This window comes from Oculina patagonica, chromosome 1 (genome assembly GCF_052425735.1).
Source record: "Oculina patagonica isolate OP01 chromosome 1, crgOcupat, whole genome shotgun sequence".
Classification (NCBI taxonomy): domain Eukaryota; kingdom Metazoa; phylum Cnidaria; class Anthozoa; order Scleractinia; family Oculinidae; genus Oculina; species Oculina patagonica.
Window position 1 is genome coordinate 14,531,459 of NC_135758.1, and position 20,591 is coordinate 14,552,049.

The following is a 20,591-nucleotide window of genomic DNA, read 5'->3' on the forward strand; positions in this document are numbered from 1 at the left end:
AGAAACTTATTCAGTGGTGCACACCGTCGAAAACAAAGAAATATTAAAGGAAGTTCTCATTCACCAGATTCACTGCATCAGATGCAACATTCGTCAGTTCGTGTTTAAATGCGTGGCGACCAGTTTGTTTACTAGTTATTAAAAAATAATACGGTCTTCATTTAATAAACAGTTCATCCTTAAATTTCAGCTTTTCTACGACTGACAGGTAGGTACTATAGTATAAGCCCCGCTAAAATAGCTGGAAAGGGAAAGTTTTTTGAAAAATGAATTTTTGACTGCCAGACGCGCTGGCGCCACATGTTTATTTTGTGAAGATTAATTAAACGCCGTGAAAAATAGAATTTGATGTCCAGCGAGCCACTGCATCTTCGGCTACGCAGTCCTCAGTGAATCCTCCAACTTCACAAATTTCTAAAACTTTAAGAAAACGAACTTTCGCAGAATCAAAAATTGGTCCTTATCGATCTTCCGATCTTGTTGTGAAGACACTGAAATTCGACGAGTGTTCATGCGTGAAGGGATGACTGACGAATGATAATAATTATTTGTAAACTTTCGCTTTCAAAATGAACTTTGCGTTACGTTCAACGCCGTCTTTCTGTTGTTGTACGCCGGTGCGCGTGCGATTATTTATAATTTCTGAATTTTGCATATTTAACTCAGGGTGACACAACAAGTTTGTTAAGAGTTAGTTGTTCCAGTGTTTAATTTGGGTGAAAGTGGTTAAAGAACCACTGTCTTGTCACTAATAAATATATCACATTGAGTTCTTATAAGGTCAATAGATTCTGTCTTTTTCGTTGTTGTTAAAACGCTACCATTGTGACAATGATTCCAAATACAGCTAACGGTAACCAGTGAGATAACGCCACTAAAAGAATCACATTGAGTTCATTGAGATTTTTTTATAATGTTAAGAGTTACTGTTTTTTATCAAAGAGACAATCATGTCAGACATTACGTTAACTTACTAGTAATTAAATTATGTTTGCTGTCTTTGATTTCAACATAACATTGATCAGTAAAATTATCAGGATTGAATTAACACAAAGTGACTACAATATAGTGCAATTATTAACCTGCACACAAGTGACAGACAATAAAAGACGTTGGATTTCAATCTCGACTCACTTGTCTTTCATCAACATGTTCCCTAAGACTTTGCTCTAGCAGCAAAACACATGGACCCATTGGGGCCCTATTTTTTTTTCGTATCAACGAAAACCACTTTCGAATAATCAATACATGAAAATAACAATAAGATCAAAAGGAAGAAAGGAACCTTTCTAATTATTTGAAGACTTTCAAAGCCGTGATATTTTGCATCCAATCCGCGATAAAATTTAATTACAACAAAATCCAAGTTCTCATTTTGAAGTCCATTTTTTTCAGTTGATACCTTTATCCAAGTTGTGAAAAATTCCATTCAAGTTCCTATTAATACTGTACATTCCCAATATTTTGCTCAGGTCTTCAGAAGCGTCTTACTAACCAAATCTAAAATAATTCCAAAACATGCTGTACAAACATTCTACTCTTTGTGACAAACGACTTGACGACCAATTGTTCAGAAATGAAAATCGACACAGTTCTTGCTAAATAAAAAAAAGTTTTACGGCGGAGTCAGGCTCAAAAAATATACCGCAAGATCACACCCCCATTCATAGTCAGAAACCAGCAAACCATCTAGTTTGCTAAAAAAAACACTGCGTGACATCAATGACGTTACCTTTTTCATTTACAAAAATAACTTTAACTTGTCAAAGTAAGTGCAATTTCACAATGGTGAATATCAGTACAGTATGGGGCCCAGTTCTCGGCCGGGTCCAGTTCTCGGCCACTTTGTGTTTAACGCGTTTTTTCACACTCCAGTTGAATTAAAAGAAAAAGGTATTTCCTTCAAACGATAGACTGATTCATGTGCTTTAAGTATCTTGAGTTTGATCGTTCAATTCGATATAGAAAGCTCACACGTCGAGTTTACGCGGAGGTAGGTGAATTTGCATTCCCGAAAAATTTGTTTGTTTACGGCTCCTTAAAATTCATGGATGTAGTTAAATTCGTATTTTATCCAAAAGCCCCCACCATACGAGCTAATTTTTGGCATGTGAAACGTAGAATAATTCAGCTTTCTGCTTTAGTTAACTTTTCGTTGAACCGTTGTATTTTTTGGTCTTAATTTACTTCGAAATTTTTTCTTGCGACGTTTGCGTATTTGCCAGTTCTCGGCCACCCTGCTCGCTATCACAGCTTAGCGCTTGGTTTTTAATATAATTTCATCTGCTGCTGCCAGAATGAAAGAAATAAATGTTTTAAAAATAAAGTTCAATCTTATCTCTAAGTTTTGAGCTGACTCTTGTCTTGTCTATTATTTCTACAACACCTAAATCTTTCAAGACCTTTTCACTGCAAAATAAACCATCTAAATGCACGGGTCACACAATGCGGTTTTGCCAGAACCTGCACATAGGCAACTAGGCGCGTTAAAATCCTTCTTTTCTAAAGTAAAACAAAGCCTCATAAAAATAATTTGGGATCGATGTAACATAAATAGGTTTACAGAGTGATTTTATGACTGTGAAAATTAATTGAGCATTTTTTTTTACAGATAATTACGCACAAGCTTTTTAGTGGCCGAGAACTGGGCCAAGGTGGCCGAGAACTGGGCCCACAAATGGAGCTTTTATTTTTACTATTGCTCGGGCAAATTAATTTTTGACCGGTCGATAGCTTTACACCAAAAAGCTGAATAATGTAGCTAGCTCTGGGAGAAATTTCAAGTTCCTGCGGTTCTTCTGAGGTAAGAAATACAAGTTTACGTCAAAAGTGGCCGAGAACTGGGCCCCATACTGTACTTTGGCCCGTAAGCTTTTTTCTCTGTCCTTCCGCCGAAGCAAAAAAACACAACCTGATTACACATTAACCCAAAAGTCGACCAAGTGTGCCTGCAACGATTTCCTGTCAAAACTAAAATGAAAACCATTGCGGTATGCGTCACCCGTAGCGGTTTTGTAGCAACCCTAAGCTATCCCCGTCTTTTTGGCCGACAGGAGACTATGCTCTAGGACGACCAAAGGGTAAACTATAAATCGGCCACGCCCGATTAAAAAGAAAGTTCACCGTTTCACGGGCAGTCCACAATGTATAGGGGGATGGTTTGGTGGTGGGTCCACCTTGTTGGGGACTTAGTGTTCTTTTGTGAACTCACCTGCCGTAGGGTGAATTTGTAAAACAAATAAATATCCCAAATGCTATCCGCCAAGCAGAACGAATACATAAAGTGGCCAACAACTGCAGCCGCCATCAGTGACCAATTAGTTTTACGTGGCTGCCTCTGCTTTCCTTGGCATGTTCTACATTCAATATTGTGGATGCCATATTGGAAACCATGACTGCGCTAACTGAAGGGAAAATTGCATTATGGGATATAAATCGTCGATTATCGAGACAATATAAGTGTTTTTACACCAAGTACTAACCATTAATGGGCGATAAACTAATCGTGCCTCTAATCGGGCTTTGAACAATGTTCTCAATTCCACCAATAAGCTAACCCGGTGTTAGTGATTTTAATCGGCGATTAGGCTAAATCATGGGTTAGTTTAATCGGGGCTTTTAACACTGAATTTGGCCCAAATGTTTACTCACTTCGTAAGAAATATCTGGTGCAGTTAAGCGCGGATGCAACTTTTGTCCTGCATGCGCACACCGTGCGTAAGCTACTAAGAAAAAAATGGATTTTAAGGCATTTATAAAAACGCTTTCTTAGTTTGAACGTTACTAAAGTGAATTAGCTACTATTACAGTTTGAATTTCTTGCTTCTAGTACAATCTGTTATGAAATATGTGGCGGCAGTGACGAACTTTGTCATGCGCTTTCGAGAAAGGATTGCTACAGTATGTAAATTGACTGAATGGTACTGGATGATATACATGTTTTTTTATTGTTGGGCACTGTACTGCACTGCCTTAGCTTGTGTGGGGAATTTTCAGTCGTGAATTAATTAGAATCAATTTCGACCAACTCTCAGTTTTAATTACGAAAAGCCAGGGCACCCAGACAAACGCCATTGCGCCGCCTTCAAGCCTTTGTAGGTGAACACGCGCAAAGACAAACTCGGCTAACACCGGAATCGCGTCCATCGGCAACGTGCTGTCCGAGCTTGAACTCAGGTTAAGCGGAAATGACCAGGAAATACTCTGTGCTTTGGGAAATATCTGTCACAGTGAAACACCTGATAAAGAAAGCTTCTCTCGCGTTGCTAAATTTTACAAAATCGACGACCACATTCCGGAAGCCTAGCAGAAAATGTAAACGAGTTTCCGTCCTGTGTGCGGATTAGGCTACGTAGCTGTTTCAGAAATGCTGGGGACAATGCACGAGAATGATCTATTTGTTATGTCTCCCGAGTTTTCTAATGTGGTTCATATCATTGCAGTGATACCTGCTATACCGTGTTCTGCAGAACGATCATTAAGTGCGTTGTGCAGGTTGAAAACTTACCTCCACAGCACCATGGGGCAACAGCATGTTAGTAACATCGCAGTTATTAACTTTGAAAAATGCCAACTCTGTAGTCAACAACGACATGGATCGTATCATTGATATCTTCGGCCGTCGAAATGGCAGAGACAGATATGTCTTTTAACGTGTTTTGTGTGCTCATATGATAGATTTTTATTTATTTTCACTTCATATATAGGCCTATGTCAGTTCATCGTATGATCCTCGTTTCTCAGTTTCGACTGTTTCGTAAAATTCTGGGCAACCTGCGAGATTTTTTTGAGCAAATGGCTCACCACCCCCTCCTGGCAAAACATTTTCCCCTACGCCTATGCTGATATTATGCTTGTAAGTAGTAAAAGCTTAATAAATTGCACAAAAAGCTTCATAACGTGACTGTGAACTATATCAGTCTTTAAGCAGTTTTATAATGCAATACAGGTAGCGATATTGATCAATAATTAAAGTAAAGAAATGACCTTCGCAGTGAAATTGCCAAGAAAGAAGCCTGAAAAAATTCAGGGCTTCAACTGCGGATAGATGAACATCTATCCTCAGTTCAAATATGAATTCTTTTCTATTCTTTCACGGGAAAAGTAAGCTAAAAGTAAGAATTCGCAGCTGACCTTGCTCCCAATGTGTGGCTTCATAGCTCAATTGGTAAAGCATCGCAACGGTTTCTCGGAGGTCACGGATTCAAATCCTTAAGCCCTGAATATTTTCAGGCTTCCCTCTTTGCAATTTCACTGCGAGAATCATTTATTTAGCAGTTTCTAGACCAAAAATTTCCGAAGATTCTCCGATTGTTGTTCGAAGGCCATACGAACGTTTCCGATCATTTTCAAACTTCAAAATATCTTCACAAAATATCTTCACAAAGCAATTTAATGCTGCACTCACGATATTTTCGGCACCAAAACGTGGGGGCTGAGCCCCCCAAATTTTCGTTTTGGGGTGCTACAGGCCCCGCCTGCCGCCTCTGCTCCGCCGCCTATGAGGTAGCCTGCGTAGCAAGCGTCGAAAGGGAAGGAAGAGAGAGGGGAAAAAAAGAAGGGGGAGGTACAGTTCCGGTGTTGAGAAAATCCTAAAATATGACAGTGAGAACGGGCCTCGCGAAGCTCTGGGTTATTGTTGGCTAGTAACGGACAAAATACAGCAGACAGAATACAAACAGAAACTGAACAACAACGAACTGCACGATTAATTTAGAACAGACTTACAAACCAATAAACTTCCTACCAATTTGTTGCTAAGAAAAGTTTCTGGCCTTTTTTGGGAACCAAACCTCCTTCGTTCCATTGGAGAGCTTCAAGTGTTTGAAATCACGGCCACAAATGACAAGTCACGTAACCAGAATATAAAAAACCCTCAACTGAAAGGGCATACAGATCTGAAAATTAAATTCAGTGCAAACCTATGTAAAATGTCCGCATGCTTAATGCTTCGTATGTTGTTTGTGAAATTCGCATTATACAAGTTCAGCAAGTTATAGCGTAAAAAACATCCGCATTTTCAGACTTTCTTCAGAAGCGTTCCATTCTTAGACGTTAACGGTGATTCCATGCGTAGGATTATAAAGAGGGCTATGTTATCTTCGTTATCTTTACGGAACTCTGCTTTCTTTCCTCAAAGTTTAGGAATTTTACATTCTAGCGCGCTGTTTGGGACTGGCACAATTACGCGCGCGCGCAATACCTTTTTTTTTTCAATGCAGTTGTCCTCCCAACCAAAAATTTACCATTAAGCATTACCAAACGCTCCAAAACGGCTTTCCACCAAAAACCATCGTTAGCAATTCCTTTTTAGCTACTGCTCACGATCTGTAGTTAAGAAGGACCTCCCTTAACCGGTAATACGGGCAACATTTTTGTTCAACTTGTCTCGCAACAAATTTCGGTGTTGCAAGTTGAAAAAAGTTGTTGCAAAAAGTAGAACTCGGTTCTACTTTGTGCAGCATGTTGCTGCAACTTGCAACACCGAAATTTGTTGCGAGACAAGTTGAGCGCGCGGTAGTAATACGGGCAACAACTCGTTCAACTTGCAATGCAACAATGTTGCGAGACAAGTTGAACAAAAATGTTGCCCGTATTACCGGGCCTTTAAGGAGAGGAGAATAGATTGACGCAGAAATGAACTACAAAAAACGTTAAACACGCTAAAAAAGGATAACACCTCCCCTTCCCTGCTGCACTGAAATGAAATGTTGTGAGACGCCTGACGGGGTGCAGACTGAATATATCTGTCGCCACACCATATATTTATTGCTTTTGTACAAATCCTTGTTCGATATCAGCGTTGTAAAAAAACGTCGATTCACATAACAACTTTTCATTCTCGCTCGGATTGTAATCGAAACTTTGCCTGTTGTTATTCCCCTTCCTACAATGCTATCAAGTCGTTGAAGAGAAACAAGGTTGCGTAGTCTTAGCCACTAATATTAATTCTCCGTGCCGCGATGTTTTTCGGGAATGTCGCTAATGCAGCTCACTACATTTCGAGCACCAATTTTAAATAATCAAGGGTAATCAATTAAAGGTTTGTTCCATTTAAAGTTCGAGCAAGGTTCTTTTGAAATCGACAGAGAAACACAACACTCCTGGATGAAGAGTCTAACCAATCCAAACCAAGAGTTAAATAGAATATTTAATAACGGAGACAGCTGGGGACACTTAAACTTTTAAAGGACAACGATAAATCGTTTTTCTCTAGGGCTCTTTATACTGATGAAGTATGTAAGTAGACTAGTCGGTGTCACTTAATACAACTTGTTAATTGATTTGGGTTGCCAAGAACTCTGGCGACAGTCAGACAATATAGGAGTTCTTTCAAGAGGAGGCTTTATTAGTTTTTTTGCAGGAATGTAAGATCCTTTTACCACTTATGGATTCGAAAGACCCGACAACAGTGATAAGGAAGTTAAGCATTTTCTTGTACAGTTAAATCGTATGTAAATTAAGCCTGACTAAGCGAAACTTGACATAAGCTATCTTGGTGGGCTTTTGCTAGTCATTATCCGTAACCTCTGCCCCTTCAGTTATAGATATTGTTTTCCTTTTGAAAGTGATGCAACGAAAATGGCAGCTTGGTCGAATTTGTTCCTTTGTTTGGGATGTGAATAATATTTCAAATCACCAGCTATACTATGCGAAACTTCGGAAAACTGACATGTTCAATAGAATAAATCATAATCGCACAGACACGACTGTACGTGATAAAAAAGACTAGAAAAATTGAATATCAACGAGCTTTACACAGACAGGCATGTATGAGGCTGATAAATCTCTCAATCGGTTCTCAACGTTAACTCTTTATCAAGAATATTGTTCTTATCTTAAGAGAATGAAAATTAGTCCATGAAATTTCAAAATAAATAATATAAAAAATCTGAGTGAACAATCTGAAAGGTGATCAAGAAAACACTTGATATTTTCCCGGACTTAGACAGAATTCGTGCCACGTTTTAGAGTAAAAAAGTAAACTCATTTGCCGCAGAGTTCTGAACATCAGTCTGTGCCATTTCTTCAAGAGATAGGTCATCAGAGCCAGTCTATTCCGTAGAAAAAAAAAAACGATTTCAAGGATCTCAGCGATGTCAATTCAATCAAGAATAGTCACTTGTGAAAACTCAAAACCTTTTTAAAATATTTTTACTAGAACTCTCATGTGTTCATTCTGCTGTAATGTAATACTTCCCAGCCAAATGCACTAAAAATGAAAGAAAACAGCAGGCTGTGAGCTCTAAACAAAAGATAACTTTTCCTTCAAATTGAAAGAATAAGCTAAACTTTAATTGAGAAAGAATTTCAATTCTTGACACGCGAAACAGTGTTTTAAATTAGTATCAACCACCGTTGCCATATATAGAAAATGCTTGTTTCGTTGACGTCAATAATGCTGATTCTAGTGATGCAGCGTAATGAAACACACGGGAAAAAAATTTAACTTAGGGATGTATTCTCTTATTTTGTGCCAAAAGGAAATATTAATTTTGTTATTATTTTGATTTACACTCAAATAAAACTTTTTAAAAAAAAAAATTCATGATTTTGAAAATTTCTACAAGAATCGATAATCTTTAAGATTAGAAAATCCAAGATTGGCTCAAGCGGCAGTTGGACTGAACAGTTTAATGGTGTTTGTAAGATTGCCATGGTAACATAATATTCGTGACTCAGCGTTTGGAGTTATCGTTGGTTTGTTGACAGCGGCATTGTTATCTACATAAAATCAATTAACTTGATCAAGCATTGATGCGTCGTGAAATCCCTCTGAAGCAGCAGTCCGTTGCAAGCTAAAATCACGCTTTTTGGGCTCGATTATCGTTATATTTAGTATTCCCTTAACAGCACCAATACGAAATGACTTGTTCCGCAGACATCTGAAAAGGAATAATCTTAATATTACAAGGAAACAGCCAATAGCTTCATTCTACCCTTCATTTCAAATTTACTTTAGAAGTATGTCAGCCTACTTAATATTTAAATTACATACTGTTTGTAACAAATATAGTTGAGTATCAGTAAATGGCGCCTCACAAATATCACGTTAAATTAAGTTTAGATGTCGCCAACCAAAGATTGCTCGTTTTAAAGGTAAAGACCCAGCACGAAATGCCAAACGCCAAGAGCACGATTTGCACGCGATACATCGTGATCTCATGTTTTCGTGATTCTTGTGCGTTGCTGCGAAGCTTGGTCGCTCAAGGAAAACAATCATTTTATTTGAACTTCCTGAAATACTAATTGTTCTTATGGTACTGTTTGTTTAATACCTCTTAATGCAATATAAGACCAAAACGCTTGACTAAACCCTTTAACTGAATAGTTGCTATTGACGCCTATCTGCGTCATCAGGCTAAGGATATGAGCCTTTAAAAGGGGCTGCACATGATACCAACGGCTATTCTTATATCTAACTGTCTTCTGGTTTCGAATACCAAGCTCTGTAATCTTCCGTGCCAAGGATCCGTAAGAACAATGGAAACATTTGCTTTTACAGGTAGCCCGTTTTTTATTTGTCTTATCCATTCTGCCATCAAAACGTTTTGTCTAAGTGTGGTGTTTTGTCCTCCCGCGTGAATGATTCGTTTTGCCCACGTTTTCCGGATAAATAAACAAATTTGAAGGCTTTGCCAATACTCTTGGATGAGTACTACAAAAAATATCTCTGCTCCAGTTTTAAAACTTAAATAGAAGAAGAATATTCCCAAAAGAAATTTTGTAGTTTAGGGATAATCTGACCGAAATGTAGCGAGTATTTTGTTAATCGGGCGCGAGATTCTCACTTGATATGGTTTGTTCCTTGCAATTTAGGTCAAGGAAAAGTAAATCAGCTTGGTGGAGTTTTCATCAACGGCAGACCTCTTCCGAAGCTACTGCGATGGAAGATAATCGAACTGGCGCAAATGGGCGTAAGGCCTTGTGACATCAGCCGTCAGCTCCGTGTTTCCCATGGCTGTGTCAGCAAAATCCTGTGCCGATACCAAGAAACCGGTACCGTTGATCCAGGGATAGTCGGTATGAACAAGCCTCGAGACGTCACTCCAGAAATCGAAGAAAGAATTGACCTTTACCGGAAAGAAAATGGAGGGATTTTCTCGTGGGAGGTTCGCGATCGCCTTTTGAGAGAAAATGTGTGCAGCAAGAGTACCGTGCCATCACTTTGCGCCATCAGTCAAATATTGAAGTCAAAGATTGTGCAAGAAAGTGCGGGAAGAGAAGATGCTTTTATGAAGAAGTGCGATGCTGCTAGGTGGCGAAAGAAGTCCAGTGAAGAGAACTGCAATGAAGGCGATGACGAAGAAGAGTCCTACCCAAGCCCAACTATCGTGAAGGAAGAAGATGATCCACCGAGTCCAGCAGATAAGGACGACAGGGAGTCATACTCACCAGGTAAAATATAGAAGCATTTGTCGTGATATCTAAACTTATCAGCACCGCTTTCGGTTTATCAGGGCGCAAATCTAAAAATTCGGTCATAGATACATGTTATATCTAGACCAAGCGTGCAATTAAGACTGTACCCTAAAGCTGTAATTACTGTTACTTTTGTCTTTTGTGTTATAAAGGCATTAACAACATTTCCATTCTGTTCATCCGTTAAAGTAAAAATTTCAAGTCTAAAATTAGGAATACCTAACTAAATTCTTGGTCCGTAAAAATTGGTTTCACTGAAATTCAGTTGTATGGAACTATTTTTGAACGGTTGAAAATGTCTATTTACAAAATGTATTGGATGATGAAATTGCCAAATCAACCAATAAAAAACAAAGCTCAAAGTAATCTCGGACTGGTCCTTTTCTAGATGAAACAAATGTATTTTTTGTCTTCATGCTCGTGATCCCACGAAACAGCGTTCTTCGTCATATTACTCAGTATTTTTCCGTCCGTGATTTCACACACACAAGGTTCGATCAGCTTATGAATTGTAATGTAGTAACGCCTGATTTGTTTTCAAAAGTTGTCTTGTCATATTTCCTTTTGTAAAAAAATGAATTTTAATTAACTGAAACGAGTGTACAGGAAAAGGGAAGTGGTTTTACCCGGGCTTAATTGACGTCATCAACTAGAACTATTTAGAAAACACAGGAAACCTTTTGATGTATGACACGCGATATGTTTGTCTGACAAACTTCTCACCTCATTCCAGTCGCAAAATACTTGCATTTTTTGTTATCTTTCATTGTTTTTGTTATTGATTGCAACTCGTTCTTAATGTTAGCCATAACGCAAAACATACATAAGAATAATTGAATTGGGAATAGGTTAATAGCTTTTCGCAGGTGGGCTAGATATACCCCGAGGGTAACAAAAGATCGTATCTCATTTATTGTCCAGTGTCATGCTAACTAAATTGTAGTACACGACTTTTATGAAACCATTCCTATAGCTTTCTTTGTGTTGCTCATACATTGTCCTTATATTTCAGATGTAGAATTCAAAACTTTGAGCACATTTTCCCCAAGTTACACGTACAGCAGTTTGGAGAATGATTTTTTCATCGCCCGCAAACAGCGTCGCAGTCGCACAAAGTTTACGCATGAGCAAGTAAAGGCACTCGAGAAGGCCTTCCAGAAAACACAATATCCTGATGTCTACACTAGAGAGGAACTGGCCCATAGATTGTCGCTGACAGAAGCTCGTGTGCAGGTACGTCATCAGACTTGGGCTTAAACAACTTGGTAAGGGAGTTTGGGTAGGTTTGAACAAGGTAGAACTTATATCCTGAGGGCCAGATAAGTGGTATAAAGAACCGTTTAAAAATGAACCAACAAGAACTACCTAGAGATGAGTCTCTCATGCGGACACAAGTTATCCAGGGGCTCTTGTACATATCTGAAAAACATCCTATTCTGATATTCAGTTAAAGGGATACATTGTAAAAGAGCCACTCTGATTATAATGTTTTGATCTACTCCAACCTACCATTTTCCTTAATTTAGCCCACGCCCGTTTGTATATGGGCCCTTCCCAATATATAAATAGGTGTCCTCCCTTCTAATCCTCTCCCACCCCCACTGAATTGTGATTCGTTTGGTGCACGCATACTGTCTAATGGCGGCCACAATCGTTATCTCGCGACAATGAATGAATGATAACAAACAGGCAAACATTATGACAGGACACTGCAACTTGGACATTTTCAAAACATTTCTAAAACTTCTCAGTTTTTTTATGATAAAGAAAATAATTGTTCCTTTTGTTGCTTTTTAAGGTTTGGTTCTCCAACCGACGGGCTCGCTTAAGGAAGAGGGAAACACAGCAGGAAAAGAAACAAGCTTCCGCTGCATGTTCATGTCAGCAACCCGTGCAGACCATGGGCTATATGCCATATGTGGTAGTGAATGATGCAATTTACCCACTTCCGGTTTATTAAGCTATTATAGGTGTTGGATGGAAGTAGGAGATCTCCTACAGATTGAGCGTCAATTGAGTCTCGTAATGAAGGATATGAGTCTTGACAGTAGCTACAAGATAAGTCTTGCCTGAGTTTGGTCATCACACGTGTGTGCAGAGTTTCTATCGCACATAACTGTTTACAGATTATAATTACCATGCTTAATTTATCGAAAAGGCAAAGTAGCGAAGTTTTAAGAGAAATCCTTGACGCGTCTTACCTGTAGACAGCCGTTTTGGTTCAGAACGTTTTACCTAAATGTTTCCATTCTTTTATTCGTAGCGTCATATACTTGTAACAGTTTAGTAAAGTAATTATTGTTGTACCACGTTTCTCTTTACAACGAGCGTAAGTTTACGGCACTGAGGTGCACCTAGTTTATCTGCAATCTTGTTCCAAATAATTATGGAATGCTTTCTAGCTTGGTGTTGTTCATTGTTATCTATATATAAAGAAGTTATTTTCCACAGTTTAGCGAAAAGGTGAAAGTTATGTTCAAAATCATAAAAATAATTAATGAAAAATCAGAGTAACTTACAGCAATGTATGAAATTATTATTTGAGTCAAAGTCTATTCAAATAGATGTTATAGGTAAAAGGTATTTCTGTGCTCAACAGACTTACAGTGTATATATCAACAAAATACGTTTATTAAATTAATATCGTTATATTTCGTCCATTGGTCAACTTGTAGACTTATTTAATCATACGTTCTGGTAGAGTGGTTTTCACTTGAGTGTCGAAAGTAATTCGCGTTTGCATTGGTTTTGCATCACTACGATTTGTGATTGGTTTAAAACCATCGCGCCACTTTCTCAGCCAATCAAAATTAAAACCAAAACCAATCATGACGCGCTCGCGCACGTTTTCCCGCGCTTCTTGCCGGCTACATGTTTTTGCTTCGAGTTTTGATTGGTTTACTGGATTGTCTGTGTTCTTTGTGATCGGCTAGAGTGATTACTTTGGTTTTGGTTTTACGATACTCAATTGAAAATTGCTCTATTCAATATGGAATCAGTGTAAATAATTTCAGTCCCCTTAGTAATTTTATCAATTTTATAAAAAAATGGTGCTTTTAAGGTCAATTTTCAAAAGCTTTATATTAATATAGATCTTTTAAATCCTTTACAAGGCTTAATAAGTTAAAAACTTGACAGAAAAATTCCGACTTGATAAAGTCATCTTCAGGTTTAACGAAAGTTGAAAACCTTAGTTTTGTTGTAAATAGGTTCTGAAAATATTATGAACAAGTTTATACTTGCTTAACTTATGTTTTTTTCTAGTGATACTTTTAGTCTGTAAAATGTGTATTTATTTCAGCAAACATGTTGGGTTTGTATCTTGTATAAAACTATTGTAGCTTTATGGAAGTCGGTATGTAGTGACGTCATGATGTAGATGTTTAAACAATTCAAAATGAGCAATTAAATATATACATATTTTAGTAATGAACAAATACTGTCTTTCATTCCGATGGCCGTTTTTATCAATTACGAGCGCAGGTGTGCATAGGTAAATCGTCAACAATTAATTTCTGACAATTTTCTACATCACATTAAAATTCTACCCTGCCTCAAGCCGATCAGCGTTATTTTCCGAACAGCGAACATTTGACGAACGAGAAAAACATCACTTCCCTTGCGTACTCACGAAATTTACGTGTATAAAACCACAGGGGAAAAGACCCTTTATATTTTGCAATATTGCATTGTTTTTTGCAGAGATGGGAAACATAAAATACAAGTCTCAAATGGAGCCAAACTTAGATTTCCGACAGCAATTCCTTAAGAAAAAATTAAAAGTTTTTTTGTGCACCTTGTGGTGTGGGACCCACAAGTTAACTCAAAAGACGAAAAGCATCTTTGTTTGTATACTATGTAGTAAGATTTTAAATTTGTTTTAAAAACTGTCACTTCTATTCAGTTCAATAATGAATATTAAATATGTAAGAAGCTTTCAGCTGCATTGAACTAAGTTTCCTTTTTTGTAAGCAATATCATTTATACCTTGTTTAAACATATAGCTTGATAGACAGGAGCAATGGGACTACGCGAGTAACGTCGACAGTGGGGTTCTTACACCGGATCGAAATTTCTTGTTCACAATATAAGAGCTTTTAACCCAACATCTTGACTTCATTTGTAATTTTGTTAATTTAAACTGCGGTTGTCTTGTATGCACCGCGAGCCTAGGTAACGTGTAAACACAATACTACGCCGAGATTTTACGCTCCAAGTAGTTTTCCTGTTACAAAACAAAGAACCGTTCAGTCACGACAGAACATCGAGGAACATTTTACCTGCAATTTGCTTTGTTCTGTTACTGAAGAAAAAGTTTTCTTCGTGCTATCCTTTTTACGCTTTATTCAATAATACTATGATATTGATTGGAAATGCTGTTTTAGCGTACTAATTTGCGTGTTTCAAATAAATTAGACTAACAACGCCCGAAGCTATAAACAAATCAAGCTTGTAAAAACATGCCAGCTATGGTTCACTTAGTGAAAGTGGAATTGTTACGAATCTCCTTACTTTAAAGTTTGTGCAGAAATGATTTACGTTTTAGGGTTTATTGAAATGATAACAGTTTTCAAAGTGAGACTTTTTATGAGGCAATAGCTTCAATTTCTCAATAAATGACTCTCTGCACGTTTCAAGTGACATTCTGGTATTTCATAAACATCTTAATCAAAACCGTAACGCGACAAATCTATTGGCACAAATTAAGTTATCTATAGGGTCATTGTGAAGTCGTTATTGTTCTCAGCGGTAAGGATCATTGTTTCGTGAAGTGCTTCATTCGCTTCTTTAGTCTTTTTCACTTAGTGACGAACGGCCATGACGCAAATGCTACAAATGAGCGATTTTCGACCAATATAGCGGTCATTATAATGCTTTGAATAGAAAAATGCCTTGGGGGAGAGCGCATGCCAACGATTTCTTAACGAAAAATTCTGGTAAAGAGGTTTGCAAGAATCAAGTGAGTAAAAGCGCGCGCAAACGAAGTTCGAGGCATTATTAACCAATCTGGAACTGTTGTTATTGATCCCTTACTAGTCCAGGGGCATTTTAGTTTTATGTTACTGTCGTTCCTTATTACGACGAATTGCTTGTTACTACGTTTTAATAGTCGACGGTAGCATATTGAACTTAAAACCTAGGATTTACAAAGAGGATAAAGTTACATATTATGTTGCAATGTGTTTTTTAATGTTGCCGTTATAGTTATATTAAATGTGCCGCAATTTGTCAAACTGGTGTGGCCCGTTTATTTTAGCAAAGAAATTCAAAGTTATTTGCTTTGTCTTCTTGCGCGGTTGGGCTCTAGTAACTAGGTAACTGTCGACGAAAATTATTAATTCATCGATTTTATCTTATGATTTTATCTTTATCACGTTCAGTACAGATTAGGCTTCAGAAAGTACTTAGATATTCAATTCAACCGGCGTCAGTAGTCCTAACACCAGCATATCATTTGTCCTTCAATCATAGCGGCAAACTGGCGGCTATCAGTTGAGACTGATATTTGATGACTGCATTTTCCTCATCTATTATAAAAGTTAAAATATACAAGTGACTGAATGTATTTTATTAGGATTAATTCGAATTTGTGAAGGAATCTGGTATATGGATTTCACAACGTTACTTCCTGACACATAGATATAGATGTTGCATAAATCTATTTCATATGATAACCGTAAATATTCCTGAGTAAACACACAAATAAAATTTTATAAATTCTTTTATTATGAAAACAGTTCGAGAAAATTCTTTCCGTTACAAATACTTGCGGTTTTATTTAGCGTTTGCAGACCTATTTACCTTAGTTAAATTGAAATAATTGTTGTTTCAATCTGATTTTTAAACGATTTTACATTCTTTAATATAACTATTAAATTTCCTGCTGACTCCTACTTATGAGCGAAAGCGCGTACGTGCCTGTGTTTGCCTGTGCCCAGCCTTGGCAAGGCAAGTCAACCACTATCAGAATATATAAGTCATGGTCATAATGAACTGTTTTTAATTTTAGCTATAGAGTTAAATATAACACACATTCGCTTGACAAATATCGCCAGCCAGTTGTTAACATAATAAATTCTTTGGCTTAAAAATATATATTTTGCAAATATCTCTTTCTTTGTGTTTGCTTGAATGCAAACAGTTGTAATAATCTAAATCAATATGATTTTGTTAATAATAAAAGCTATAAACACCCTTCAAAAAGTAGCTTTTAGACAACCTAATGTAAATAGTGCAAGTCCTGCACTGTTTGCTATTCGTTCTGCATTGTACTTGTTGAGAAGTTTGATTACAGTCAACAGAATATATGAAGACAATGACATTGTGCGATCCGAATGCACATCTTACTCTGTGGTGATAAAACTTGCATGAATTCGAGGTTAAAGACACTTTTGATTTAAAAGATGTTCTTAGCTGAACTAATATATCTGTAGGTCTAAGTCATCTTAGTTCTTAGTCTAGTATTAAACATATTATTGTTTATATATATATAACATACGTGGCATAAACTAAAATTAAATTTACCAATACTCACAATCTGTACACAAGATTGTTTCATAACTGAAGGATTACGGGTATTGTTAAAGCGTTGCATTGCTTAAAACTACATTGACGAACTTCTATGTCTGAAATGTTTGGCAGCAAACACTCACGTTTTCCTCTGTAAAGTACTAAATTTTCCATGTGATGACTGTTAGATGGCATCAAAAATTATTCTCTTACAAACAACATGAAGTATCGATGTTCCTTTCATTTCTGCTTTATAGTTACTTTTCTATAAAATGCCACTTTATAATTTTAATCTACATTTGTGGAAACAATATGTAGGGTATTTGGCATACTCCTTAAAAATACCGTAAACAGCAAATTCACTTTCTAATACTCTCGAGAGTTTTTCTATGCAAAGTATGAGTTATATGCGGTTTTAAACCTTTGGCACTGATCTAAATACTGCTTTTTTTGTAAAGTATAAAAATCTGTATGAGTAACATTACCATGAATAAAAAATATTTCATAAAACCTTATTATAATATATATATATAATACATTTAATTTTTCACTCTAGGGAAGTCAGTAATATGGCACAACATAGGCAGCTCCGTTTGGGAAAAATATTCGAGTGAAACTTGCTGTAGGGGATGTTAGTGCCGCGTAACTGTGAACTGCCTTGGACAGCTCTCTTGTGTGATTTGTTTCGGTGTAATATTCTTCTTTCCTGAGACGAGCCCTGCGGTTTGAAAACCAAACCTAAAGGGGCAATAAAAAACATAACATAAGAAGTCATTGAAAATAAGTGTTAGAAATAACGTACTGAAAAAAGAATACGAAAAAATACTAGGTAGTTTCATTAATGATGTAATCTAATAAAAAGCAGATTTGAAGCATTTAATGAGTGTACACTACACTAAAACAATTTTCGAAGCGACCTCCATCTCGGATTATTTGTTTGGTAACGTAACAAACAAAGTGGAAACCACCTGAATGACATGTAAAGAATAAAAACAGCTGAGGTCATATCCTGCAGCATGTCCCCAATTTCTGGCACTAGATGAACAAATTTATAAATTGCAATAAGTATCGCCAGTTTGCAAGTTCTCCGGTTATTTTAAATTCATACACTGAATGTACTGTCAGAATGTATTTTGAACATGTGATTTGCATAAGTAAGTCATTATTAAGCCAATTTGATTTTTTGCTGATGTGTACGTTTGACCAATTATACCGGCTACAATTGCTTCACTGTTTTCTAATCGACGATCTTTATTAAAAAATTAAAAATAACATTTTTTACTTCTTTGACTGAAGATAGCCTATAACATCTTAAAAACGTCATTTTTGGCTCCTAACCTTAGACCTGTGAAATTTAATGACAAATTATGCTTTTCTTTCATATGTGGACGTTATTTGATTGCATTCAGTATGACCAGCAAGTGATAACACTTTTTTACCTTATTATTGATGTTTTTTCCTATGCCATCTAAAGAAGTGACAATGCGCTAAGAAGTTAAAAAGTTTTGTTTATGATCTTTTGAAAAGTTTAAGCAATGGTTTCCATTTATGGATTTACCTGAACTCTTGCTTCAGACAAGTCCAATCTCTGCGCCAGTTCCTCTCGGGTGTACACATCCGGGTAATGCGTTTTGGCGAAAGCCTTTTCTAGCTCTTCCACCTGATTCATAGTAAACTTTGTACGACCACGTCGCGGCTTTCGGCTGAAAAATAACTCTTGGTTGCATCTTCCTGAAAAAAGTGCTTGTGCTCTTCTTGAAGTAAATTCTGGAAGAAAACAGAGGATTCAGTGTTGGTAAACAATTGTCTCCTATATTGTGTTAGCCGGTCTGAAATCGGTCGGAAGGAGCCGGACGGTGAAAAGTGTGGGTGGATATATTTTACGACTTCCTTTTGTTGATGTGTTATAACAGACCGACGAGCCTATTTTTGTCGGGGATATATTGCTTTCTAGTGCTTCTACTGGTAGGCACGTGTAATCTTTGTTATGGTTCAATTGTTGAGTCACTAGTGAGCAGTTTATAGAACATGACTTCGCCATTCAATCATGAAACAATACTGCAAAAAAAGAAAACTCCTTTGGAACTTTGGAAAACAACAAGTGATGTTGCTTTTTTATTGAGCGTTTTGACAACGGCAATTTGTAAATTTAACTTTCTTTGATTACCAGATACTACGAAATGCAATATCGGGCACAGCTTGAAGGACGAGTACCACTCAACTGAAAACTACGGTACTCTAAAGGGAGATCCTTGCTTCTTAAAATAAAGATAAAAAAGGATAATATTAGTTAAATTGAAGTACCTCGCTCATCATCTTGACTCTCTACTTCGTCATCATCATCATCTTCTTCTTTTTGTCTTTCTTCTTTACATGCTCTTCCCTCCTCGCGTTTTCCCGCCAAATTTAGAATATTAGAAATAGAGAAAGGCGCTTCGAATTTTGGAATCTTTGTGATCTCTTGCTCTTCCTCGGATTCTGAACCAGAGTAGCTGCGTTTGAAGCTCCTTGGAGAACTGTTGGACGATTCACGATCGCATTTGTCATTCTTGCTTTTTAGAAGCTTGCTTATTGCTTCCATGGATGGTAAATTTGCTTTGACGCATACCCCCTCCAGGAGCAAGCGATCTCGCACTTCCCACGAAAACATATCGGGCTGTTCAAGGACAAACGCCTCAATTCTTTTGGCTATTTCTGGCGTGATTTCGCGGCTTTTTGACGAAGGGATAGCGCCAGGCTCGATGGAGCCAGTTTCGTAAAATTTGTTGAGGATCTTGCTGACACATCCATGGGAAATGCGTAGCTGTCGGCTAATATCGCTTGCTCTGACACCTAAGCGTGCCAGCTGGATAATTCGGATGCGTAGTGCTTTAGGCAAGGGTTTGCCATTCACAAATACTCCTCCAAGTTGGTTGACCCGCTCTTGGCCTAAAATAAGATGACACATAAATTAGACTTAAATCAAATACAAATAAACTACATCTAGACCCATAACCATTGGCATATGAAATAATACTAGTTTTGTCTTGTCAAGGTTTTATCTAGCAAGTGCTTTTTATCGTTATGTTATCTGACTTGAGAAGCACAATCTCCATGTTGGCAAGATATCTCTCAGAAATCAGACACGAACTTGAATCGCAAAGATTTTGTAAAATCAACAATGTCTGTGGTGAGTTTATTACTATGATTTGTATTCGCTAGTATCTTTTTTGACACTGCAATTTTTTGAAATGTATAGTTTCTAAACAAGAAAACACAGTAGCAATTTCAACATGACAGACAACAGATATGAATTTGTTTAACAAGCAAAAGAATCTATTCAAACAGCATGTACGGATCTCTCTGCTGGTGTGATTTTTGATATATTTCTCTTGTGAAACACTGAAAAAGTCTGCCTTAACATCAGTACTACCCTGCTGTAAGTGAAGGACAACACGTTTGAAAATTTACCTGGAAATAACAGAGCATCCATAGCTGAGCAGAATTTTTCTCTCTGGTATGTAGTGTTGTCTGCTGGAGGAAGTTGTCAGGTGCGTTCTCCAGTGATATTTGTTAATAAATGACCGTTTACCATCGAATAAGAGTATTATAAAGAATGCATTCCTAACGTAAACAAAGGCGAAGCGTTTGAAATGTAATTATGTTCACCTGACTGCTGA

The 20,591-nt window shown here is 37.2% G+C and overlaps 2 protein-coding genes across 2 annotated transcripts; one reads left to right on the forward strand and one right to left on the reverse strand.

The window, feature by feature from the left end:
* The first annotated feature begins 9,309 nt into the window (after nucleotides 1-9,309).
* Nucleotides 9,310-13,859, forward strand: LOC144658228 (paired box protein Pax-3-like). Its single transcript, XM_078518623.1, has 4 exons — nucleotides 9,310-9,505; nucleotides 9,820-10,398; nucleotides 11,435-11,655; nucleotides 12,221-13,859. The coding sequence occupies exons 1-4, from the start codon at nucleotides 9,394-9,396 to the stop codon at nucleotides 12,380-12,382; spliced, it is 1,074 nt and encodes a 357-aa protein (XP_078374749.1). The 5' UTR covers nucleotides 9,310-9,393; the 3' UTR covers nucleotides 12,383-13,859.
* Nucleotides 13,860-16,165: 2,306 nt separating this feature from the next.
* Nucleotides 16,166-20,564, reverse strand: LOC144658259 (paired box protein Pax-3-B-like). The gene is made up of 4 exons (XM_078518664.1): nucleotides 20,383-20,564; nucleotides 19,237-19,860; nucleotides 18,491-18,699; nucleotides 16,166-17,670 (listed from the first exon to the last, which is right to left on the reverse strand). The coding sequence occupies exons 1-4, from the start codon at nucleotides 20,402-20,404 to the stop codon at nucleotides 17,494-17,496; spliced, it is 1,032 nt and encodes a 343-aa protein (XP_078374790.1). The 5' UTR covers nucleotides 20,405-20,564; the 3' UTR covers nucleotides 16,166-17,493.
* Nucleotides 20,565-20,591: the final 27 nt, after the last annotated feature.